This window comes from Struthio camelus, chromosome 14, assembly GCF_040807025.1.
Source record: "Struthio camelus isolate bStrCam1 chromosome 14, bStrCam1.hap1, whole genome shotgun sequence".
NCBI lineage: Eukaryota > Metazoa > Chordata > Aves > Struthioniformes > Struthionidae > Struthio > Struthio camelus.
In genome coordinates, this window is record NC_090955.1 from 23,063,901 (window position 1) to 23,088,948 (window position 25,048).

The 25,048-nt window shown below is 55.1% G+C and overlaps 2 protein-coding genes across 4 annotated transcripts in view; one reads left to right on the top strand and one right to left on the bottom strand.

The window, feature by feature from the left end:
- Positions 1 to 6,932, top strand: part of DNAH1 (dynein axonemal heavy chain 1) — a 79,142-nt gene extending 72,210 nt beyond the window's left edge. Inside the window, exons 68-78 of the mRNA XM_009667533.2 lie at positions 276 to 434; positions 909 to 1,040; positions 1,419 to 1,589; positions 2,053 to 2,232; positions 2,320 to 2,496; positions 3,313 to 3,483; positions 4,279 to 4,409; positions 4,810 to 4,954; positions 5,218 to 5,424; positions 6,081 to 6,315; positions 6,760 to 6,932. Of these exons, the coding sequence (XP_009665828.2) occupies positions 276 to 434; positions 909 to 1,040; positions 1,419 to 1,589; positions 2,053 to 2,232; positions 2,320 to 2,496; positions 3,313 to 3,483; positions 4,279 to 4,409; positions 4,810 to 4,954; positions 5,218 to 5,424; positions 6,081 to 6,315; positions 6,760 to 6,881 (1,830 nt within the window). The 3' untranslated portion in view covers positions 6,882 to 6,932. The remainder of the gene's footprint in view (positions 1 to 275; positions 435 to 908; positions 1,041 to 1,418; positions 1,590 to 2,052; positions 2,233 to 2,319; positions 2,497 to 3,312; positions 3,484 to 4,278; positions 4,410 to 4,809; positions 4,955 to 5,217; positions 5,425 to 6,080; positions 6,316 to 6,759) is intronic.
- A 152-nt stretch (positions 6,933 to 7,084) lies between these two features.
- BAP1 (BRCA1 associated deubiquitinase 1) lies at positions 7,085 to 25,032 on the bottom strand. Of its 3 annotated transcripts, none has more exons than XM_068960394.1 (17): positions 24,907 to 25,032; positions 19,969 to 19,998; positions 19,814 to 19,868; positions 18,838 to 18,970; positions 17,734 to 17,853; positions 17,151 to 17,212; positions 16,925 to 17,067; positions 15,813 to 15,891; positions 14,723 to 14,846; positions 14,206 to 14,323; positions 13,587 to 13,774; positions 12,325 to 12,458; positions 11,233 to 11,705; positions 10,942 to 11,102; positions 9,976 to 10,068; positions 9,392 to 9,464; positions 7,085 to 9,010 (listed from the first exon to the last, which is right to left on the bottom strand). In XM_068960394.1, the coding sequence occupies exons 1-17, from the start codon at positions 24,941 to 24,943 to the stop codon at positions 8,877 to 8,879; spliced, it is 2,157 nt and encodes a 718-aa protein (XP_068816495.1). In that variant the 5' UTR covers positions 24,944 to 25,032; the 3' UTR covers positions 7,085 to 8,876. The 3 variants fall into 3 exon arrangements, with proteins under 3 accessions (XP_068816495.1, XP_068816496.1, XP_068816497.1); XM_068960395.1 differs by having other exon boundaries at positions 10,996 to 11,102; positions 24,907 to 25,029; XM_068960396.1 differs by lacking the exon at positions 24,907 to 25,032 and adding an exon at positions 21,638 to 23,597.
- Positions 25,033 to 25,048: the final 16 nt, after the last annotated feature.

Below are 25,048 nucleotides of genomic sequence, written 5' to 3' on the forward strand. Positions count from 1 at the left end.
GGGAGGGGGGCAGACAGCACAGGTATAGGAGGGAAGAAGTTGAATGACAAATGGGAAAGTAATCACTGCCTTGATGCCACTCCTGCCTAAAAATAGATGTACTGGGCCATTTTTGAACTTGGTTCTAGCCTCAGGACCCAGGAGCACGTTAGTAACTTGGAGAGGAGCTGGAGGACAGGCAGGATGAGGAAGGCCATGTGCGTGGTGCCTAGATATGGCCTCAGGGTGCATTCCCACAACAGACCTCTGGGTCTGAGCAGCTTTATGTGTTGCAGACCACCAACCTCTCGGCAGTGTTCAAGGAGTCCACTGCCGCCACCCCCCTCGTATTCGTGCTGTCCCCTGGCACCGACCCAGCTGCTGACCTCTACAAGTTTGCTGAAGAAATGGAGTTCTCCAAGAAGCTCTCTGCAATTTCCCTGGGCCAAGGCCAGGTAAGCTGCTGGTGGCAACCTGGGGCAGTGCTGTCACACTGGGACTCTCAGAAATCCCACTTAGCTCCAGGGAAGCGAAACACCCTGGCAGCACAGCGAGTGCCTCCTCCTGCCCCAGGGCCCTCCTTCCCCAGCCTTCTGCTAGCTGGAGGAGCTGATTCAGCAGGAAAGGCTGCAGCAGTTCCCCTTCCCATGCCCCCCAACCTCCTAAATCCATCCCTAATTCTTCCATTCCCTCCACTTTCCCCACACTATGACCCACAGGCCTGGTGAGCTGTGTAAGGGCCATTGCTAAGCTATACACAGGTGGATCCAGCTGAGCCTAGGAGACAAAGCTCAGGTCTAACTGGTGCTGCAGACTCCAGGCTGTGGCTCTGGAGGTTGAGCCTTTCAGCAGTTGTTTCGCTGTCTAGCTTGTAAGGGCACGTCCCCTAATGGACCAGGGCCCCGACCTCTTCCTGTCTGCCTCCTCAGGGCCCCCGTGCTGAAGCCATGATGCGCAGCGCCATGGAGCAGGGCAAGTGGGTCTTCTTCCAGAACTGCCACCTGGCCCCCAGCTGGATGCCTTTGCTGGAGAGACTCATCGAGGGCATTAACCCCGACAAGGTGACACCTACTCCGTAGCTGGAGACCAGGGGGAAACTAACCCTATGCTTTCACATCCCTCCCAAGGGGAGCCACCATTTTGCAGCTGCTGTAGCCACTTGCTGAAGTTTCCAGCCTTCAGGACCTTTGGTCTCACACACAAAACATAATGAAAAGCCTGTGGGTGTGGGTAGCCATGGTGCGGTGTGCAGCGAGCTGTTTTACTAAGCAGTGTGCTCTCTCTGAGGATGACAGGCGGGGAAGCACTCACCTCGCTGGAGCCCAGACCTCATTCCAGCCCATCCAGAGGTTCCCAGTAAAACTGGAGGGTTGATTCAGGAGTGGCTGCAGTGGCTGTGTCCCAACCCTCCAAACACTTACTGCCTTCGGATTCTCCAGGTGCATCAGGATTTTCGCCTCTGGCTCACCAGTCTACCTAGCAACTGCTTCCCTGTGTCCATCCTCCAGAACAGCTCCAAGATGACCATCGAGCCCCCCCGCGGGGTCAAAGCCAACCTGCTCAAGTCCTACATTAGCTTCAGTGATGACTTCTTGAATTCTTGCCCCAAGGTAAGACCCAGGTCCTGTTTTGGGTTGCCATCCCCAGGCTGAGCCTGCTCCAATACATGCTCCCCACCTGCCCTCCGCTCCTCTCTGCATAGGAACCTTGCCCTCCACTAGAGTTCTCACAAGCTAGAGAAGGGCTGCTATTACTTCTCATCAGCCATGATCTCCTCTGTGATGGGCCAATTAGAAACGGCACTTTCGCTTTGAGAAAGAGAAGCAACAGTATTGTGGAGGCCCAGAGTAAGACACTGTAGGCCTATTTAGGCGGGAGTGTACACCCACAACCTTCCCCAGCACAACAGCCTGTCTGAGGTTTCCACCTTTTCAGACTCCGGTTGGTATTGCTGAACTGGCAGGTGGCACATCTTTGTTTCTCTCTGCTGCCAGGTCCCAGTGGGTACTTACCCCATCCAAAGTCATCTCCTCCCAAGCTGAGCACTTCTCCTCCCTGCTCCCCTGCCCACAGGTCACAGAGTTTAAATCTTTGTTGCTGTCACTTTGCCTCTTCCACGGGAACATGTTGGAGAGAAGAAAGTTTGGGCCTCTGGGGTTCAACATCCCTTATGAGTTCACAGACGGAGACCTCCGCATCTGCATCAGCCAGCTAAAGATGTTCTTGAGTGAATACACAGACATCCCATACAAGGTAAGAGCACGAGCTGGCCCCTTCTGTGGGGGGCGCGGGTTCACAATACACACGTGGATAGGAAAGCCGTCCTGTGCTCCCTTGCAGGTTCTGAAGTACACAGCTGGGGAGATCAACTACGGAGGCCGTGTGACTGATGACTGGGACAGGCGCTGCATCATGAATATTCTGGAAGACTTCTACAAGCCTGAGGTTCTAATGCCTGAGTTTGCCTATTCCGAATCGGGGATCTACAAGCAGATCAGTACCTCTTATGATCTGAGTGTAAGTATGAGTAAAAAACACACACCTTCATAGATCCAGGCACTAGCACAAATGGAGTCTCCTCCTCCCCGACGCCCACTGAGTTTCCAGTTCCCTGGGGGAATATAGGTTAGTAAGAACCTGGAAATCTTAAATTGCTTTCATCAATCTGCATCTGTTTCAAGTAACTGAAGGAAAATATGTCTGTTCTCACATAGTAGCTATCACCAGAATCCCCAGCTGAAAGCATTTGTACTCTGAACCATTTTGATTTAACATCAGATCAGCTGTTGTGTCAGATGCTTTTAGATTTAAGCAACTGATGAGCTTTGCTGGAGACACTGCAGGAAGCTTGCTGCTAAGCTGCCTGTTCCTGTGGAATGCGTTGGCTTCATCATGAGTGCAGTTTTATTTCTGAGCCAAACCTCGCACCATGGCCATGCCCTCTGCTCAGTCCGCAAGGCTATCTCAGAAGGGCTGCTGCTCCCTTGACCTCCCCAGCAGCCCAAGTCCTTCTGCCATCAGTCAGTCTCTCAGGACATGCAAAAGCTGCCCCCTGAGTAACAGGCGTGAATTACACATTACTGTTGTGACAGGAGACAGAGAGCTGTGTAAGAGTCAGATGAATGAATCTCAAACAGCAAGACAAGGAGCATCTTCCAGCTGAGACTGCAGGTCTGCAGTCGGCTGGAATTAGTTTACTGAACAGCCCTGGCTTAGTCATCTCTTTCGAGGCAGGCCCTTGGCAGCCCAAAGGAGCACTACAATTTTATCTCTGTGCTCTTGCCCTCCCAAACCTGCTGTCTGCCTCATGCCCACATGTGCGCTCCTCTCTAGGGGTACCTCCAGTACATCAAGAGCCTGCCACTCAATGACAGCCCGGAGATCTTTGGTTTACACGACAACGCCAACATCACCTTCGCTCAGAACGAGACCTTTGCTCTGCTGGGGGCCATTATCCAGCTGCAACCCAAGACATCCACATCTGGAGGCCGCAGCAGGGAAGAGGTGGGTGCTGACAGTCCCTAGGTGTGCCACAGCACACCACAGACTAACAGCAGGAAGCTAGAGAGCTGGGTTTGCTGATTCGCCTCCTTGTTGGATCCTGGCACTGGTGGACTCAGGGCTGTGGGCTCACCAGGCAGTTTGCTTTGCCAGTAGGCTGTAGGCCTCAAGCACTTGGTGCGGCACCCAGCCGTCACTGCAGAAGCCATGCTCAGCCCATCAGCCTGTAGCACGCATGGGCCAGGAGAGCCCTGCACCCTGCCTGACCCCAGGGCAGCAGTGCTGGGAGGTGGCAGCAGAGCCCTGTCCTGTCCATTCTCTGGCAGCCAGTGCCAGGCACTGCTTAGCTTCAAGTCCAGCTTACACGCTCCCTTTCTTCTTTCCGTGCCATCTGCCTCCTCCTGTTTGGTCCATGAGAAGTCCCTGCTGGCTAATCCCTGGCTCTGGCCCCTGCCCCCTCCCTAAGCCTCCCAGTGGTTTCACACAAATAGGCGGAGATGGTGCCTAGTCCAGCCAGGTTCCCCCAGACTCAGGCTCTTTTTTTCTCCACCTAGGGGTTTTTTTCCAAGCAGAACCACAGGTTTCGGAGTGTTGGCCAGGGCTCTCTGGGGCCCCACAGCAGCTGCACCATTCCCCCCCAACCCCTGCTAGACTGAGCAAGCCCACAGCACAACCAGTGCCAACCCCCCCTCTGCCCGTGAGGTGTCGGCAATGGCACTGCCATCCAGGCACTGGGTGTCCCCCTTCCCAGCAGCCGTGGTCGGGAGGGTGCTCACCCGCTTGCTGCCTGCCTTCCAGCTCGTGGAGGAGACATCCAAGGACATCCTGGCCAAGCTGCCTTCCCCCATGAATCTGCAGGAGGTGATCCACAAGTACCCAGTGCTCTACGAAGAGTCCATGAACACGGTGCTGGTGCAGGAGGTGATCAGGTAACCCTGGCAGCGCTCCAGAATCAAGCCCTGACCTTGTGACCTGCTGGTCCCTTGGGGAGGGGCAGAGATGTGCAGCCCCCCCCCCCCCCCCACCACCACCACCCTTAGGAAACCTCCCTGCTGAGCATGGTTTTCAGTACGCACAGTGGGGTTGGAAGCTGCAGCAACAGCTGCAGCAACAGCCTCTGCTACTATCAGCTCTCCAGGACTTGGGGGGGCAGCTACAAGAGCCCCCTCCAAGAGGGAAGAAGCTGGGGGCTGTGTGAGAAGAGCTTCACTCATTGTACAGAGATCCAGACTCCTGCCAAGAGTCTGGGCAGACTTCAGACAGGGGTGATAAATCTCTGCATTGAGTCACTCTGGTCCCTCTTCAGAAACATCACCTGTTTCTCCTTAGGTACAACAGACTCCTGGAGGCGATTGCTCAGTCATTAAAGGATTTACTGAAAGCTCTCAAGGGCCTGGTGGTGATGTCCTCTCAGCTGGAGCTGATGGCCAACAGTTTGTACAACAACGCTGTCCCCAAGATGTGGGACGCCAAGGTACACGTCTCAGATAGGTCAGTCACCTTCAGGAGCTCACCCGAGCCAGGAGAAAGGGTCTTCAAAAGCCACAGCTGACTGTGCTGGCCTGTGGGGAGCAGGGCCTCACGTGCAGGTGTCTCCTGCCCAATGCAGCTGCGCAGTCGTTGTCAGCCTCAGGCTGTATGAATCCCTAGGCTCTGGGCAGCCATCAGCAACTGGGCCACAAGGTTTGGGATGCCCCTGTTATGCCTTCAATGTCTTCTTCTGTGGCTGCCCTGCAGGCCTACCCATCACTGAAGCCCTTGGCATCCTGGGTCAACGACTTGCTGCAGCGGATTGATTTCCTGCAAAAATGGATCAGCCATGGGATCCCCTCCGTGTTCTGGATCAGTGGGTTCTTCTTCCCCCAGGCCTTCCTCACCGGGACGCTGCAGAACTTTGCCAGAAAGTCTGTCATCTCGATCGACACCATCTCATTTAGCTTCCAGGTCAGTGAGTTAACCAGAGTCGCTGAATTTTTGCTGGCTGTTCAGTATCTGCTGCTAGAAAGCCAAAGGCGTAGGAAGCCACGAAGGCAGCAGTTCTAGCCATGCCCTGCCTAAGAGGTGAAGCCCCTAGCTGTACAGCTACCCACAGGGTCTATTCCCAAGGGGCTCAGCTGAGGGAAGCCCTTCTTCCCCTTTGCGCTCAGATTCACCCCACACACCACCAGATGCCTCCACAAGATCCTGGAGGCAAGCAGAGCCTCCAGACCTATTCACACTTCTCTCCACAGTCTTCCTCACACTGCCTACAGCCTCGTGCTGCAGGGGGAAGACCCTCAAAGATGCAGCCAAAAGACTGCTCCTGGAACAGAGTAATACAAGCAGGGCTTATCATTTGTATCTAGATCAGCAATTAAATCTCTCTTGCTGCAAAGCCAAGAGTGGCAGCACACTAGGAGCACCTATAGCAACTCCAGCAAGAAGCTTGCATAGCCAGAGCCCTCCAAACACAGTCCAGCACATCTCAGAGCTGGGACAGGTCCCCTTTGACAGCACTGATTTAGCCAAGAACAGGTTAAGAGAAGCCAAAGGAGGTCATGAGGGCTCAACCCCCAGGGACATGGTTTGATCACAGCCCTGGGCCCACTCTCCTCCTGCAGGTACTGAAGGAATCTGCAAGTGAGCTCACCCACCGTCCTGATGAGGGCTGCTACATCCATGGCTTGTTTCTCGAAGGTGCCCGCTGGGACCCTTCCACATTTCAGTTAGCAGAGTCACATCCCAAGGAGCTTTACACAGAGATGGCCGTCATCTGGCTGATTCCCGTCCCCAACCGCAAGCCTCCAACCACCGGCATCTACCTATGTCCCATCTATAAGACACTCACTCGCGCAGGTAGGCACCCTGAATGCAGACCTCCAGAAGCAGAGGAGGCCGCAGTGGCAGCTAGGCTACTTCTGCAGCCTGTCTGTGGGAGCTCCTTCTCCTCCCACCATGTGCTGGTATGGAGCGAGGCACGCTGGCTGAGGGCATCCAGGGAAAACAGTGCGTCTCACTCGTGGCGAAGACCAGAGCAGCTGGGCAGCCTAGCTACCCAGTTGCTCCTCTGGTCAGGCTGTCTTTAAGGGTTTGAGCTCAGACCTTAAAACATATAAGTCTGTTCTTCCTCCTCTGCTCCACTTGTCACTAAGTGCTGGGCCAGAACTGGGGATCTCACACGAGGAGGCTTGTATGGGACTCCTCAGTCTGTTGGTTATCTGTGCTCCCTGCAACAGGGCTGCCCTGCGGTCAGGATTGCTGTACCACCCCATCCCCTCACTTCCCCTCTTCTCGTTACAGGAACGCTGTCAACAACGGGCCATTCCACCAACTACGTGATTGCTGTGGAGATCCCTACGGACAAGCCCCAGAGGCACTGGATCAAACGGGGCACAGCCCTGATCTGTGCCCTGGACTTCTAGCCACGAAACCTGCCCAGGCAAGGAAACTATCCCAGCCCAGGGCCTGATCCGGGGCCTCCAAGGCCTCTGCATAGGTAAGAAGCATGGTCAGCCAGCAGGAGACGGGCATTGACTGCTGAACAGCTGCTCCCCATCTCCTCCTGCCCTCAGAGCTCTTTACTGTACCGTGCATTATAAATAAAAACAGCTTGACTCCACCAGCATCACATTCATCTACTGTATTTTTCCCACAATTACGCCAAGTTTTTAACACCACAGAAGAGTTGCCAACGTGCCCGAAACACAGCAGGGCTCTAGGGCCAACGTGCCCATCGCTCAGGTGCGTGGACCTAACACGCCTGCTGCCTGGAGCAAGCACCCTGTGCTCCGAGCAGCACACATGCACCTTTCCCTTCCCTCACACACTTCTCCCTTGGATGGCTGTTACAGGATAGCTTTATTCTTTCAGACAGATCCACTATTTACAGCACTTGATATTAGACACAGCAAGAGATGGAAGGATTTTCTTCCCTTCAACAAATACCAAGAAAGACAGTTTCATTCCACAGTCAAGTTCTGTACAAATTTGCACATTTGGCAAATTGTGTCCTCTCCTGTGGCTGTTCCCCTTCTCCCCTGGTCTCGCAACCTACACCTTCCCCCTACACCTCAGGACACCACCAGAGAGGTACTGACCTCAGGCTTCTGAGCTTTCTGTGAGGCTGCTGGGAAGAGGGAGGAGAAAACCATCTGCAGAAGTGCTAACAGGGTAGGTACGAGGCCGCGGGCGAGGGGCAGGCCAGCGCAGCGTGTTACAGTATGAAACGGGGTGGTGCCCACACCAGAAAGCTCTCAGTTTGCAGCCAGAGAGCGACTCAGGCAGCAAGAGCAGCTTTGGACTCTTTCCGCTGCTTCTGCCCGCCTGGAGCTGGCGGTCCCAACCACTCAGCGATGCCTTGCGCTTCACAGCGACCACTGTCGCCTCTCCCCACACTGAAAGGCTCTGCCGAGAGCACCAACCAACTGAAAGTCTGGCTTCCACCCCAGCGCCAGGCCTAGCAGCACTAAGGACATCTGGCTCATTGCCTTCAAAGCCTGGAGAAAGAAGCACCAGCCCTGATCTCGCAGCCATTCCCCTACTTGGTCTGTTCGTTATTTGCTGGGTTTCTCTGGGCTTGGCGCAACCCTGCGTTACCCAAAGGCATTGCCAGAGCCACAGACCTGGTCAGCTGTGGAAGCAGAGCCACGCGCCCCTCTCCAGTGCCACCACCGAGGGCCGTGCTCAAGGCCAGCTCCAGGGAGGAGCTGACGTGTGTCCACCTGGCGAGAGCCACCAAGGCCCAAAAGGGAGCCCTGCCTGGCTACACACCAGCCCGCTCTGGAAACTCAGCAGCGCGGAGGCGGGTTGATGCAGGGCAGCAGCGCTGGAGAACGGGCTCCGTCCAGGAGCTGCCCTGCTCAGCAGCAACTGCCAAAGCACATCACAACCAGAAAATAAACTTTGTAAAGGGAGGGAGAGAAATAGAAAAGAGACTCAAACGTCCTGGGGAAGCGCTGAGCTGCAGGCCCGGACACAGAAGAACACAAGCCACAGCCAGCTGCAGCTAGCACAGCCCCGCATCAGCATCACTGATTCCCACAACGCCAGGTCCGTCACCAGCCTAGCGGGCTCTTCACCTCCTGCCGCGGTCCTCAGCCAGGGCGCTGAGACATGGACCCACAGTATCCACACGTGGCCATGGCGCAGTCAGGCAGCAGGGCACTTTTGCTGCAGCTACAGGGACTCCCCCTGGGACAAGGTGTTTCTGCCTTGCACAACTTGGGCTCAGAAGAAAACCCTATTTTTGTTTGCCCCCAGGCTCCACCTTTATATAACACTAAGGGTGCGAGCAGTGAGGATCCAGCCAAGGGCTTCCCACTGGGGTCCCTCTTCCTTGGGCAAAGGGTAACGTATATCCAAGTGCCACTGCCCAAAGCCACAGGGCCCCGCTGCTTCTCACGGTCTCGACTCCAAGGCTACTGGCGCTTGGCTTTATACGGACGGGAGCGTTTCCGGCGGTCTGGCTTCCTCTGCTTGTGGAGACGTCCAATGCTGACTCCCTGCCGCCTGCGGACGGAGATGTTCTGCTCTACGAGGCTTGCCAGCATGCCTGCAGGGGAAAAGGCAGCACAGCTGTGTCACAGAACAGCCTGCAGACACCAGCCATGCACAGGCTGCTCTGTGCTGGTATTGCCCATGCAAGAGCGCAGCCCTCCCACTCTCGCCTGAAACCCTTCACTGGGTTCCTTCTGGGACAATACAATCAGGAGGGCACAGAGCAGAGACATGCTGCTCCCCAGAGCAAGCCCACAGAGCAGTACCTCATGGCCTGGGCCTGGCAGAAAGAAGCAAACGGGGAGCTTCCCAGACTCCCAGCTGCTGCTCCGCCAAGCTCAGCGCAGCTCCCCCAGCTCCTCGGCAGCTGGCCCCGAGCCAAGTCCAGATCCCACGCTCCCTTCCCCCAGCAGCACTGCACAGCCAGCCAGCTCACCTTCCTGGGCCAGCATGGAGATGAAGGTACAGATGAACTCGTCATAGTTGTGGGTTCTTCTCTGGTCATCAATCTACAAATAGGGCAGAAAGAAAGGAGAGCTCAAGACAAACAGCTCTGTCACAGGGCAAAGAACTGCAGGCCCGGCTCATCCCATAGGCTGGGGAGACTGGAGCAGAAAAGGACCCAGCTCCCAGCCACAGCAGCCCAGCGGAGGCCGAGGCACAAGCAGGCATGAAGAGGGACTGCCTCCATCCCCGTTCAGATGCCAGCATTCTCCACAAAGGGCAGCGGGGGACGGGTGAGGGCAGGCACGGCAGGTCTCCTGCCTCCCGACAGGACCGAGGCTCGACCGCTGCCCAGCTGCAGCACTCCACCATCCTCCATGAGCTAATGCTGCCCAGGGACTTCGATCTGTCCTGGCAGCAGCTCTGCCACGTGGCGTTGATCATGGTGCTGATCAAGAGACCCCAAATGCTCCCTGGCACTGATCTCAGCTGAACTACTCTCCCTACACCTGACATAAAGACACCGCAGACAGAAGCCTTCAGGAAGCTAAATCAGCAAGCCATCCACAAACACACCTTGAATTTCTTCCTCTTCTCCACCTCCTCCTTCAGGCAGGCCTCATAGTTTGCAATCTCTGCCTCCACACACTTCAGCAGTGCCAGCAGCTCCTGCCAGGATCAAGCAGAGCGAACGTGAGCAGATGGCACCCCGCCACGGGAGGAGAGCTGCCTGCCACCGCACAGCTCAGGAGCCAGAGGGGTGAGCTGGTGGGTATGCCTCTCTATGCTGGGAAACGGATGATTCATCAAAACAAAAGACACTCGGCAGGGAAACAAACAGCACTTCTTTATAAGGAATTTCCAAGCTGGAGCATAATCAATCACCCAGCACGCAGGCCCAGCCACAGGGGAGCCGAGTCTTAGCCTCTTCTGCCTGGGCCCAGCCCAGCACCATGTAACTGGTTCTTCAGAACACGGGGAAGTGTTTGCATGCGTGTCTGAGAAACATCCGTGGGCCTGGTTCTTTTTTTTTTTTTTTTTAAATTAGAAACATAAAATGAACAACAACAAAAAAATCCTTGAAGACTTCTCTTTTAAGTAAAAGAGAAAGCATGTTCCTAGCCAGCCCTCCCCAGGGGAGTCCTCAATGCACTTGTACCATCCAAGCCTGGTCCTGTCCCTGCCTGGAGGGTATAAGAGACAGGCAGGAAGGTTAACAGCAGGCTGGGAGCTGGGGATGCCATGGGAGGTCCTGATGGGCTCTCCCTGGGCAGGGTCCCACTAGGCTCAGGCCCAAGGGCGAGCACAGCACCCAGAGTGTCTCAGCTGCAGGAGCCGGTGGCTCAACCCACTGCCAACGCAAACACCCCCAAGATGACGCGAGGCACAAAACCTGCACTGCCCCATGCCTCGAGGCACGGCTGCTGCGAGACGCAATCGGGACAGCGTGCACATGCGGTTCGGTCATTGCCAGCGCTGCTGCGGCTCTGGGCGAGCACAGGGAGCTCCGTGTTCCCAGGGCTGTCGCAGCACAAAACTCACCTTGGGAGAATACTTTTCCCCCCCAGGGTGATCACTGGTCCTGCCAAGTCCCACCTTCTCTTTGCTGTCACTGGCCTCACTGCCCTCCTTCTCTTCCAGTTTGATAGCGACCTGGGCCTCTTCACCGGGTTTGATGGAAGGGGGGGAACTTTTCCCCCCATCTGCACACAGGGGAAGGGAGCGTTAGGAGCCATCATCAAGGACTTGCATTCACTTCCCGAGTCAAAGGACACGCTCCCATCCTGCGCCTCGCAGGGGAGACACCACCACCCAGAGCCAGCAGGCACCTACCTGCAACAGCCAGCGGGCAGAAAACGCCGTCCTCCGTGAGGTGCAGCAGTCCGGTGCTGATGATGGACCCCAAGTCCCTGACGGCGCGGTTGTAGCGCATGCAGTCCACGCGCAGCAGGCCATCCTCCTCGCCAAAGAGCACCTTGGAGATGTGGGAGGTGACGGGGCTGGAGGGGCGGGTGGGGTTGGCCGAGCGGATAGGGGAGCGCAGTGGGGAGTTGAAGGCACTGCCAATCTCCGAGGCCGTGTCCGTGCTCTCATTGCTGGGGGTGGGAGAAGGCTGGGAATGAGTGACAACAGCCACAGCAGCACCCCCGCTGCTTGTCTTGATGGACAGGGGAATGGAAAGGTCCTTCTGAGATTCCTTCAGCTTCTCAGTCAGAACGTTGATAGTGTTGGGCTGGAGGACAGAGAGCTGGCCGTCTGCAGATGCCGCCACATGTTCCTGCTTTACCTGCCCTTTCCTCTTGTACCTGCCCAGAAACACAGACGAGAAGGTGAGTAGCTGGTGGAAGGAGCGGGGGGGCCGGCTGTAGCAAGTCTAGACACTGCCAGCTCCACACTGAGTGCTCAAAACTATGTGCTGGAATAAAGCAAGGTCTGAAACGTTTCTAGGTGGCCCCCACTGCCACCAGCTGCTCTGACAGCACCTCACTCCCGCTGATCTGCTTAGCTGCAGGCACCCCTACACAGCTGTGGGGGGAGGAAGGCATCCAGAGGGTTTCCCACAGGGTGCTGTGTTCCCTGACATTTCATCCAGAAGACACAAAAGCAGCCTCGCTGCTATTCCACCTTCCTGGCCTTCACAGCAGTCCCAACACACCAACACCGTCACTGTGATCTGATCTGGCAAATCGACACTGGGGAGCTAAGGCTCAGTCTGGAGAAAGCGAAGCCCACCAGGTGTTGTGCCCACCAGGCAGGGGGCACCAAGCATCCTTGGCCACCAGGCACCCTCAAGCACAGCTCAAACTGCCTCTGCCTCCAACAGCACAACACAGCAATTTATCAACTGCTGGTTGACCTTCCCCAGGACAAGCTCCACCACCCACATAGCCCACCAACCCTGCTTCACACAGCTCGACCCATTACCTGATGGCCGAGCTGGTGTTACGAACTTCCTCCTCCTCGTCATCGTCGTAGTCATCCTCATCGTCTGAGTACTGCTGGTGCTGTCGGACTGGGACCCGACTACGACCCACTCCTGCCGCAAGGTCTTCCTCCTCCTGCAAAACACCACCGTTCACAACCTGCCAAGAGCAGGGCAAGCAAACACCATGGAGGCCTCTGGAAGAATACCCCAGCAGACAGTGTCCTCAGCCCCAGGGGACTGCTCCTTCTGAGGGGAAACAGGCGGGCTCTTTTCTACGCTTGTTCAGTTGGAAGTCACCACCCCTCTGCCCTGAGGGGCCGCACACACACACGCGCACACAATTGCTCTGGCTCCAGGCTTACCCACAGCGCTTCTGGATCTGGCCAACCAAGATCCCAAAGCAAAGCCCTCCCACCAGGCCTCAGGGAAGCAGGCCACATCGTGCTCTGGATACAAGAGGCCAGGGCCTGTTCTCTGGTCCTGAGGCCAGGCACACAGCCTGGTTCACATGCCCATATCCAAACTCTCATCCTGTGCAAAGCAAGGCAGCTCTGTCAAACAAACCATCCACTGCAAACTGTCCCCAGTCTGTGCCCAGCAAAGTCCAACACTGGCATTTGCTGCTTCACACAGATCACAATGGTGCAAAGGCACTTGCAGCAACTGAACAGCACGGGCGACCAGGCGCTACGTCCTGGCCCTGCTCAGGCAGTAGCGGAGCCACAGCCAAAGGTTCACAGGGGCAGACCGTGTCCTGGATATGGAGCATTAGCAGCTAGTGGGGACCAAAGCTCGTGGTTCAGGTCCATCTGAGCACTACTGGGTTATGTAACCCCACATCAGCGGGCACAAAGTTGAGCTGGGCTCAACTCCTTCACCCCTTCCCTCACCTCATGTCCCCTGACCCAGATCTCCCCCAACCCTCCCAGGGAAGCTCTTCTCCTTTGGGCTTCACTCAGCACAGACAGATTCACGCTCAAGCCAACAGGCACATTTGTTCCTGTCCCTGGCAGCCCCCTGTGTGCCAGGGCCACGCGGTGAGCCACCTCAGCTAAGCGTGACCCATGCTAAAGCTAATCTCTTTTGCTAAATTCGTTTTCACCTGTTCACCTTCCAGTCTGGGTGGCACAAGGGCAAGCATGCTGCAAGGCAGGGGAGGGGGTGAAAGCGGCCGTCAGCAACAATTCCATGGAGGCGGGGGACCGGAAGCGGAAAGCTCAGCTCGAATCAGGCACGCTGCCGGCCTGGAGCTCCTGCCTACCTGCATGGGGGATTTGGCGTAATTGTGATTATCCAGAAAGGCAGGTAGCCTCTGCACGATGGGATTGGGGTTTGCTGGAGGTGCCCCGTTGATACTGCTCACTGACGGCTTTGCCACCGGTTTGGATTTGTTGGGCGGGCTCTGCGTGGCTGCAGGGTGACCCTGGCTGGCAGGCTCATCGGTGCTGTCTGTAATACAAGCAGGGCAGCCTTTCACGACCAGCATGGCCACCTTTTACTCCACGTCCCCTGCCATCCCCTTCCCATCCCACATAACAGAGGTGCTCTCATGCACCACCAGACCATGAGTAGGGGCATCACACCCACTTTCTGTTCCACCTCCAGCTGTCACAAGTGTCCCCAAACTTAAGCCCTCCCTCTCTTAAGCTCTGCATCCCTCTGACACTCCTCCCAGGCACAGGGGCATTTAAGGCAGACCTACTCAGGCCTGCCCCAGGACCGGGCACTAAGCTGGGCTTAGAGGGAAAAAAAAAAGTGAAGCCAACCATAACTGCCTCAAGCTTCAGGTCAGCTAGCAGTTGTTACCAGCCTTTGCCAAGACGTGCTCGTTCCATGAAAGGCCAGGTTAGCTGGCAACACCACTGGAATGAAGGCCATACCTGGATGAGTACTCTCTGGGGCCACGGTCTTGCTGTTGGCTGGCTTGGACTCTTCGGGAGGCTGAGACTCTTGGGACTTCTGGGTCTGGATCAGCTCAGGCTGAGTTACTCGGATAAGCTTGAAGGCAAAAGACGGACGGAAACTGAGTGCCGGACCAGGGTGACCCACACCACATCCCTCTGTCTGAAGCACGGCAAAAGGAGAACTTGCAAGGCTAAGCCAGTCTCCAAACACCCACACGCACTATCAGCCAACAGTGCTATGGAGAACCTCCTAGGTGAACAGTGAAAAGCCAGGCAGCAAGATAATTCCGCTCACTGCAGGGATAACGGTATAGACATGGCATTCAAAGGCAAAGGGAGGCTGAGACCTCCTCTTCCCAGGAGACGTTTCCTAAGGCAGCAAGTCTGCCAGTGTCAGAAAAATCCAGAGTCCCTACAGCACAAGGACATGCCCTCACAGCAGAGCCTATTCCTGTCTCGCCCTCACGCTCCCTCAGGGCCCAGGCTATGCTACCTGCTGCAACGCCTCCAGCACAGTCTGGCGGTTCATCTTGAGGATGTGCAGCTTGGACTCATACTTCATCCTCCGGTCAGGCACCACCGCCATCAAGTTGAAGCGGATATCATGGTACGGCTCCCTGCAGGAAGTTACGGCAGACATTAGCCATAGGCCAGCTGCAGAAAGCAGAAGTGCCCAGCAAGGGGATTAACAGACTGCTGGCCGCACCACACACCTCTCCTGTAGGCAGTTTCCAGGCAGCACCTCCCCTGCCTCTGTGTTGAACACCAACACATGGCAGGCATTTCCCCACAAAACCAGTAAACTTTGCATCAGCTGAAGCAGCAGAGCAAGGTTATTTCAGCCACAAGGCAAGACGGGCTTCGCACCTATCCCTCTGCAATTGTACAGATGCCTACATAAGTGCTGAGGCCTGGAGATGCCCACTGAACAGCAGGGCTGTAGACAGCCGGGCAACATGGAAATCACTAGTCTAGGGTGACCTAAACTTAACTTTCCTGGAAGGGGGGGCTGAGCGAAAACGTAGAAGTCTAGGTTTTTAAGCTAAGTGAGAGATGTCATGATTAGGACTGGAAAAGGGCATCAGCCTCAGGGGATGCGGAGTCAGGGCTTGCCTTTGCTATGACCTGAACTTAGTGCAGCACTGTGGGAAAGGTTCAGTTTGTCATACACAGCTTTGGAAGGGGGAGAAGATAGCTTGAATGCTCCGAGACCCACAGCCTTTCCAGGAGGAGATGCACTGCTCTCATGGCTCCTGCCCATGCTTCCAGGAGGCCCAGCTCAGGAGCAGGAAGTACTGTTCCCTCGCCTATGTACTTGAGCAAACAGGGATCTAGCACAGCCACTCTTGTCCTGCACAAAGACATGCAGAGACCCTGTGTTGTGCAGAGAGCACAACTTCTCTGCATGATCTGAAGGCAGGCAGATTGCAGAAGAGAGAAGGCAAGTATGAGGTGCACCTGAGTCCCTCCCAAGCAGTGTTATCCACCCCCATTTCCATGATTCATCACACAGTGACCAGAGCAGAAACACTTCAGAGGACATGGAAACGAGCCAATGCCTGCACCACAACCTGGGACATTACCCTGCAGTGGCCAGGCCGATTCGTTCCATGATTACTCTCCTGGCTTTATCTGTCCATTCTTCATCGTCAGCCCAAGGCCCTGCGGTAAAAAGACAGGGCTAGAATTAGCAAAGCAAGCCAAGGCTCCTGCTTCAGAGCAGCAACAAGCAGGGATCCTGCCATCCCCACAAGGTGCACTCTCATGGCTCCCTTGCATACCAGGGCACAGGCAGGAGACAGTGGTCTGGACTGCATTATCCCCACCAGCAAGATCCATGTGGCCCGCAGCTTGGTCCCAAGTGACCCTCTCAAGGAGGGGGCCAGGAGACAGAAGGACCACACTGCCAGCAACATGCAGCCCATAGCTAGACCCACCCTCTGAACGGAAACGTGCAAGTCCTCTGCAGGGCAGAAAGGTGAGTTGTGAACCCTATAGACCACGAGCAAGTCATGGGCACTGGGCTTGCCAAGTCCAAGGAAATCTCAGCTCTCTCTCAGAGCTTAGACCTTACCTGCTGCTGGAAGAAGGTGATCTGGTGCCATGCTTAAGAAATCCAAGCGTGTTTAGTGAGTATTTTACCAAAAGCCCTGATACACAGAGGCAAAGTCCTCACGTAGATAAATAAGCGTTTGAATGACAGAACTAAATGATCAAGCTGTAAGAGGACAGACTGGTCAACGCAGTCCTGCTGGGATCTGTGTTGAAGACTTTGTGCCTCAACATACAGAGGTTATCTGGCACAGGGAATGGGTAAGGAGGAGACAAATTCTGCTTCCAATACCAAGTAATTCTGGAGGGCAAAAACAAAAGCCTGCTCTGGAGACCTACAGAAGGACCTCGTGACCCTGAGGAACCAGAGAGGAAAATAGCAAGGCTGGAAAAATCAATGCAATGCATTTAGAAACAATCAAGTTATACACAATCCCCAGTGACAGGCTCCAACTGAGCTATCAAAACTTAGGACAAATCTGGGAGTCACTGCAACGATTCTCCAGAAAACATAAGCTAATGTTTACGGGCAACGAAAAACAATACCCATCGGCATGCTTCGGCCTGGGGGAGAGAAAAGACAAACCACGGTGTCTCTTCTACTGTGTCGATGAGCAAGGTCAGACAGCCCTTAGTCTCTTACCATGGTCAATGGGATAAACCTTGAGCCCATCCAGCTCAAACAGACGTCCCTTGATGGGGACGTAACTGACAAAATGAAAAGCCTCCATGGTTCGCACAGCGCTGATCCCGTTCTGCTTTTCCGGCAGGTGCCGTGGCTCCGGCCTGTGAGGACAAGAGAGCCAAGAGGTCAGTGCAGAGCCTGCCTCCTCCAGCAAAGCCAAGCTGCAAGAGACATCTCCACTCACCTAGCATGGCTGTTATGGGCCTTGGCCAGCTCTGGGGCATTCCCAATGGCATAGCCTTTACTCTGCAGCAGACAAAGAGCAAGAGGTAAGAACAACTGAGAAGCAACAATAAACGGCAAAATGCTTCAGCCGATCGGCTCCCTGCTCCCTCATCCACACACAGGGCTTTAGGAGCAACTTTCAGGCACACCTTCTGCTCTACTGAGCTACAGGTAACAACCCAAGGTGAAAAGAGTACACAACTGCTGCTAAAGAGAAGGGAGGGGATTATAGCATGAGAGAAACATGCACTTGAAAGACAGGTCTGAAGGCAGGGGAGAGGACATTTGATTACAAAGTTAGAGAATGTATCTGGGCCAGGGAATAACGTGACAGAAGGCTGAGAGCTGGGCCCAGCATAAGGAGACAGAGGCTCTGAGTGAGGTAAGGTGAGAAGACCAGAGTAAATAGGCATTACTTACGTAGCATGCAACCACGAATGGCTGAAAAGGAGCCAGCTCACTAGAACATCATCCCAAGAGGGGAACCAGAGACAGAGACACACAAGCCCCTAGTGCACTCTCCCCCACACCTCCACCCCTACCTCAGGGCTGAATCCTTTGGTGAAATCCTTCATGCGGCTCAGCGTGGGGCCCAGGTCGACATTGTTGCAGTTCAGGAGGACACTCAGCAGGGCGTGGGTGGCACAGGAATTGGGGATCAGCTGGAGGTTGACACAAAAATCATCTTAAACAGCAGGAACAAGGCAACCCCTTCAACAAACCCTCACAGATGACAATAATCAACTGCAAAATAACGATGCAAGAACCACTTCTGAGAGCAGCAACTCATCCTGCACCTTGGCTCTCAACAAAGGAGGAGAAGAGGATCAGCCTCGTACATCGAGCCACACCAGGCCCTCAACAGCACCTGCTCACAGCCCAGGCCACAGATAGACTCTCAGCCCTTCTTGGGCTCCCTGCAACTTGACACAAGAGCTCAGGGCAGAGACTCCTAGGATGAAGGAGCTGGCAATCTCTTCACAGGAGAGGAGGTGCCCTCAAGAAAGACAAGAGCAATGCAGCTGCTCAGTACCACGCTCCTTCCTCCAGAGTGCCAGGTGCAGTCTCCACAGCACCCCAAGCCCTGTAAAGACGCTGCGTCGCCAACAAAGTTGGATGGTCATTCCCCTGAGCTCGGCTTCGAATGCTAGCACCATTCTGCTCCTTGCCAGAGACCCCAGCTGCAGAAGGGGCTGGGCCAGACTGCTCCAGCACACTGGAGGCCTCTCCGCACAGTGCCCCATTTTCCCTGGGATATATATGAGGGGCTGGAAGGAAGACGGGTTTCCTAGTCCTACTCGTACCACAATGCTGCCTGCAGAGACTCTCTAACCTCATCTGTTACCCAGACCCAGCACTCCCAGGGTGCCCTGGACAGCTGCCTGCCTTTGAGGCAGCACAAGAAAGGGACACGGAAGCAGTGCCCCAGACTTGCGCAGGCTGTGCCTCCTTCCCAAGGGTGACGTGTCACGCCACATCTCCTACTCACTGGTCCCCAGTGCCAGACTGGCAACTCCTGCTTTCTCATCCACAGCTCTTCTGTTTTGCTAAAGGACGCACCAACAAGCAGAAGAGGCCTTGCTGCCAGCTCTCCCTCCCTACAGTGTCACAAGAGATGCCCCCCTTTTCCCTCACCTCCAACTTACCTGGTGAGCAAAGAACATGTTATTAACGATGTCATCATCGATCACCGACGTCTCATCCACCAGGGTAGAGACCTTCCGGCGGGACCTGCGCTCTTCAATCCACTTGAACAGGAAGATGAACCCATACACAGGGCTGCAGGGAGAAGTCAGCAATTGCATCATTTTGGAGAGACACGTGACCACACCAGTGGGGCTGTTCTGCTCAGTGCCAGAACCTTTCTGTTTCAAACCACAGGCAGAGCAAAGACACAGAGAGGGAAGCAGAAACGCTAGCCCCATTTTACTAGGAGGTGACCATCCCTGCCACAAGTCCCTGCCGTCCCACGTAATCCAGGGCATCCCCCCTGTTCTCATGCTCCGGACTCAGGTCTCAGACAACAACCAAGCCTGTAACCTTGGGGGTTTGACAGGTGTCAAGAGACTCAAGATGGAGAAAAAGAGGTGGTGAGATCCACCTCTGGACACCCGTTGTCTTCCAGAATGGTGACTGACCACCAAATGACCCCTTATTTTATGTAAACAGTGTATTTATTTTCAAGAGATCGTACAACGGCTTTTAAGAAAGCTGCCGTCTCAAAGCCATCTCAAAGCATTGAGACAAGGAGAAAACCCACACTCAAAGCACACAGGGCTTGACACAGCAACTGTTCACGAGGAAAGAAATAACTGTCCCTTGAAGTACGTCCCCACCACTCCACAAGGCCTTTCTCTCCATGCAATTTTGTCCCAGGGCCAACGTGCCACCTCAGCCTGCAGAAGTCAGCCCTAAAGCAAGGGCATGAGATCACCTATCCGCCCCGAACCTGATAAAGTGCTCCTGGTTTATAGCTTACAGTGCTGACCTCTGTGAGCCAGTGCAGCCTCACATGGGCTCTTCTGAATGCCCGAAAATGAGCTCCCAGACTCATAGACACATTTTCCTTATTAAAAATAATAATAATCATAAAAAAATCACACTTCCAAGCTGGCAACTTACCCTTGGCATTTGCTCTGCAGATCATAGATCTCTTCAACCTGCACCCCCTTGACCCCTATAAATAAAGGGTAGAAGCTGGTGTAAAGCCTACTGGAAAGGGCTAGAGGTAATGCCAAGCATGAAACCAACTTCCCAGGAAGGCTTCTTGCACTCACCAAAATCTTCAACCAATAGTGTGAACAGACCTGGAATGGAACAAAACAAAGAGATTACTTCTGGCTGGAGAGCACACTGCAGAGCAGACAGGAAACCTGCTGCCCCTGGCCTCAGAAGAGCACACTCGGTCACAGGCAAGGCACAACCAGAAAAACTGCAGCAGCGCAGCACTGAGACCACGCTGGCTCCCCAGCAGCAGAGCTATTGAACCCTGTTTCCCTACCGATGTGCTCTGGCTCCCTTTATTGCTCCATCCTCATTCATCCTCCTCTTCCTCAACCCATAGGACTCTCGCCTTCCCACAACCCTTTCCACCAGCTGGGACAGAGGCAGCAAGTATTGTGCCTGGTTCAAGCTAACTGGGCTGGACATGCACTTATTGGCCTGCCACTTGGCTGAACACAGCAAAAGGAAGTTTGGAACAAATTGACGTAGGAGATTCAGAGTTATTTAGGGAGCAGAAGAACACCAAAGAGACAGACAGTCACTGCCCAAGCTCTGTTTCCTTAGCAAACCGGGCTAAAAGGAAAACCACACCAAGAGCACAGATTTATATGCTCCTGACCAGAACTTCTACCCAGGAACACTTTCTTGGCTGCCATTGTTCACATGAAGGTTTCAAGACCCTGGAGGGAGCGGGGGCTGTTAAACACTTGAGAAAACCTAAAACAACCCTCTCCCCCGCAACCCTTGTCCTATCAGACCATCTTCAGCTGAACTCCATCTTCAGCCTACCAACCCACTACAAGCAACTTGCCAACAGCACAGAGCTCCTAAGTGACACTCGCTCTCTTCTAACTGCAGGAAAACCAACTGAATAGATCACAGGATTTTTAAAAGTTCATTCATGTTTTTGTTAGTAAAGACAGCCAGTGGAGGGAGAACCAGCTGGGAGCAACGGGGCTGCTCTGGAGTTCTCAGGGCCAAAAGGCTCGCGTTCATCTTCCTCTCTCCTCGGGTGGCAAATTCCAGAGTCTTATCTCCAGCAATCGCAAAATTCCCATTACAGAAGGACAGTGGAGAAGAGGCTGAGGGATTATTAGATGTTGGCAGCTGAGCTGCAGCTTCCACTACAATGCCACAGCAAATGTGGTTAGCCCCCTTTTCAAGCAGTTCCCCTCTACGCAGAGTTAGCGAGCTCAGGACCGGAATACTAAATCCGCTCCTTGTGCTTCCTTAAAAAGGCTGCTGAAAGATTGGCAGGAGGTCCATGGAATGGCAACAAGAAGGATTCAATTCTGAGAAGCATCCCTATAAGCAAAGGATTTAAGGAATCTGATGTAAGTGGTTTAGCCAGGAAGGGAGGAGACCAAGGGGCTTCCGCATCAAAGTTAAAATGACTAAAACGGGGAGGAAACTTCTGAGAAGAAAAGCCCTCATTAATTTAGCAGAAAAAGTCACACTAACGTTCAAGAGTTAGAAGATGAAAACATTGTATTTCTTGCATAATTTTCAGTGGGAGGCAACACATCGCTGGAAGAGTTTACTTCAAAACGGTGACAGTCTCTTCATCATGCAAAGCCTTTAAACGGAGCCTAGGTGCCTTTCTGATAGAGACGTTCTTACTCAAACTATGGGCTTAAAGCAGAAGATGCCACGGAGGGGTCTGTTCTGCCAGTCACACATACAGAGACTTCAGACCGCAACAATCACACTCTACGGACAAACCTTTCTCCGTCAGCCAGCTTGAAAAGCACTACTTGGCTGCATGCAGCCACACTGTCCTCCCTTGGGGGTAGCAGTCCCTCCAATCCTTAAAGATTGTGGAGGTCTTCAGACGCTCTTCACAGTCACGGTTCTTGTTCTGTCTTTAGATGGCACCAGTCAAGGCATCAGGAGCCACAGCTGTTTACAACTAGAGTCCATCAGCAGTAAATACTTTCACAAAAGTTGAAAAGAAGGACCTTGAGGAAGCGTACGCTGCCCCTGACAACGCAGCAAGTCTTCAGTAAGAGAACGCGACACCTTGTAAGAGTCCCACTCACCCTCCAGTTTCAAAGCAAAGATCAAAGTTACAGTCTGTTGATCACAGCAAAACACACACGATATGAGGAGATATGAACCGTATCACAGCCTCTGCAAGCTAAGATTTGCATGGCTCCGACATCAGGTCCCAGAGGCCTTGTGAAAACAAATAACCAGAAATGCTCAAAGCAGCCCTGACACTTCCAGCAAGACGGGAGAACCTGATCTCCAGGCAGGCAGGAAGAACAGAGAGCTTCGGTGGCTCCAGAACCACAGGACAGTTACACAGCAACGCTCTTGCACCAACACCAGGCACAAGGACGGACGAGACAACTCCATGGCCCAAACTGTGAGGGGACCCACACAGGTCTCATTCGTAACCACAGTTCAAGTTGATACAACAGCGTTTGCCAGGCCTAAAGGCCCATCATGGAATTCGAACCTACATAAATCTGGAGAAACGCAGCTGGAGAGCAGTGAGCCGGTCCTGCTGGAACAGGTGTAATTCCTTCCAGCTAACCTTGCTTGGGTAAGGGCAGCCTTGCGGCAAAACAACACCTGGATTGCACCACAACCAAAGCGGCAGCCAACAAACTGTGCTAAGCTGAACTGCAGCACAGACCTCAGCAGCCAGCTCAAGTTCAAGCCACCACCACAGTCAGGGCGTTGCATCTAAAAGCGATCCATGCGCCGAGAGCCTGTCTCTGCTGCAGGATTAGGGTAGGAATTCAGCTCAGCACCAGGCCAGAAACACCCAAGTTTACAGCTTTCCATCTCTCAGACAAAGAATTGGTCTTAACACTGCAAAGCGTCACTGTGTGTGGATAGGTTTTCCTCCAACCAAATAATCTTCCCTCCCAAACGTCAGAATCTAAACCGTATTCTGTCCCGGGTGTCTTCACAATGAAGGAGGGAGAAGACGTTTTGGTGATTCCTAATGATCAGTAAAAAAAGGATAAAGATGGGCAAAACCTAGGCTGACTGGGAGACCTACGTCATATAGACTCTTCTGCTGAGCGCAGGGAGATTCACGTAACGCGTGGTGGTCTGATTCCTCATCTAAGGCCTCAAGAATACAAGCAGAACCAGAGCATACCATCACATCCTACAGAACAGCCCTCAGCCTCTGAGAGGATCAGCCCACGTTTCATTACGGCAGCTCAAACACATTAAAACGACGTTCAGCCAATACCCCAGCTAACGCTGGCTTTAGTGTCGCTCCCAGGTACAACCAGCCCTCAAGTCCCAACTCACAAAATTAACTCCACTGTGAAGACCAGGACACCACCACAGAAACAACCTTCTTCGATGTAGAGAGAAGGGAGCGCCTCTGACTCTCCTTTCCCGGCTGCTCACACACTGTCCTAGCTTCCTCAGGACCTTTCACAGCCACCTGGGGCAGCGGCACCAGGCTTTCCATCTTTCTCATACCTTGTAGCCTTGCCCCAAATCCCCCACAAACTGCCCGTGGGCTATGCCCGCACCACCATAAGGTCTCTTCCCGTACACCCTCGCTTCATGCCTGCGTTTCCCCATAGCGCTCTCTCTCCTGCTTTCCTTACAACCCCATAATCTCCTCCCGACGCGGTCTGCAAACTGCCTGCTGGCCTGTGCCCGTGAGCACCCGCGCCTGGATCCCCCACACTGCACCGCACCGCACGCACACCCGCGCGCAGCCCCCTTGCAGGTCTTCCATACCCCTACTCCGACCTGGTGCCCCTCACACCACCATCTGCGTCCCCCATAACCCTACCCGAGACCCCCCCCCAGCCCAGGTCTGACCCCCCACCATAGCCCATACTATACTCCAACCCAGACACCCCGTACCCCCACCCAAGGCCTGCCCCCCATACACCTTCTGCCAGGCCTGTCCCCATAACCTCCCCACATGCCCATACCCCCAGCCTAGGCCTACCCCCATAACCTTCCCCATAGCCCCATACTCCCACTCCAGGCCTGCGCCCCATAACCCCTCAATAGCCCTGTACCCCTACAAACCCCCCATAGCCCTATAAGCCCACCCCAAACCTGCCCCCCATAGCCCTGTGCCCCTACCCCAAGCCTGTGCCCAGTAACACCCCATAGCCCCATAACCCCCCATGGCCCCATAGCACTGCCCCAGGCCTGTCCCCCCCCACCCCAGCTCTGCCCCCCATAATCCTCCAGAACCCCACACCTCCATCTCACGCCTGCCCCTCATAACCCCCCACAGCCCTGTCCCTCCACCCCAGCTCTGCCCCCCATAATCCTCCAGAGCCCCACACATCTCACACCTGCCCCTCATAACCCCCCACAGCCCTGTCCCTCCACCCCAGCTCTGCCCCCCATAATCCTCCAGAGCCCCACACATCTCACGCCTGCCCCTCATAACCCCCCACAGCCCTGCACCCCCCACCCCAGCTCTGCCCCCCATAATCCTCCAGAACCCCACACATCTCAGGCCTGCCCCTCATAATCCCCCACAGCCCTGCACCCCCACCCCAGCTCTGCCCCCCATAATGCTTCAGAGCCCCATACCCCCATCTCAAGCCTGCCCCCATAACCCCCCACAGCCCTGCACCCCCCACCCCAGCTCTGCCCCCCATAATCCTCCAGAGCCCCACACATCTCACGCCTGCCCCTCATAACCCCCCACAGCCCTGCATCCCCCACCCCAGCTCTGCCCCCCATAATCCTCCAGAGCCCCACACATCTCACGCCTGCCCCTCATAACCCCCCACAGCCCTGCACCCCCCACCCCAGCTCTGCCCCCCATAATCCTCCAGAACCCCACACATCTCACGCCTGCCCCTCGTAACCCCCCCCGTACCCCCACGCCAGGCCTGCCCCCCTATAGCCCCGTACCCCCACGCCTGGCCTGTCCCCGTAACCTCCCCCCAGCCCTGTATCCCCACCCCCGGCCTGCCCCCCACAGCCCCGTGCCCCGGCTCCAGGCCTGCCCCCCCGCCCCAACGCGGGCCGCCGCCGCCCACCGGGGTCGCTCTCCAGCTCCAGCCAGCCCTTATTCATCTTCCCGCGGGCCGGGCCCCGCCGCCATGTCCGGCCCCGCCGCCCGCCAGCACTCCGGGCGCCGCCGCCGCCGCCGCCGGCCCGCAGGCGCCGCCGCCGCCCGCC

What these genes read in the sequence shown, in the direction of transcription:
- BAP1 (XM_068960394.1), bottom strand. Translation starts at nt 24,943, where the DNA reads ATGAATAAGGGCTGGCTGGAGCTGGAGAGCGACCCCG. An exon ending in ACGCCAAATCCCCCATGCAG is followed by an intron (nt 12,459 to 13,586) that starts GTAGGCAGGAGC and finishes GGTGTTTTGCAG; the next exon opens with GAGGAGGAAGACCTTGCGGC. An exon ending in CTCCATGCTGGCCCAGGAAG is followed by an intron (nt 9,011 to 9,391) that starts GTGAGCTGGCTG and finishes TTTCCCCTGCAG; the next exon opens with GCATGCTGGCAAGCCTCGTA.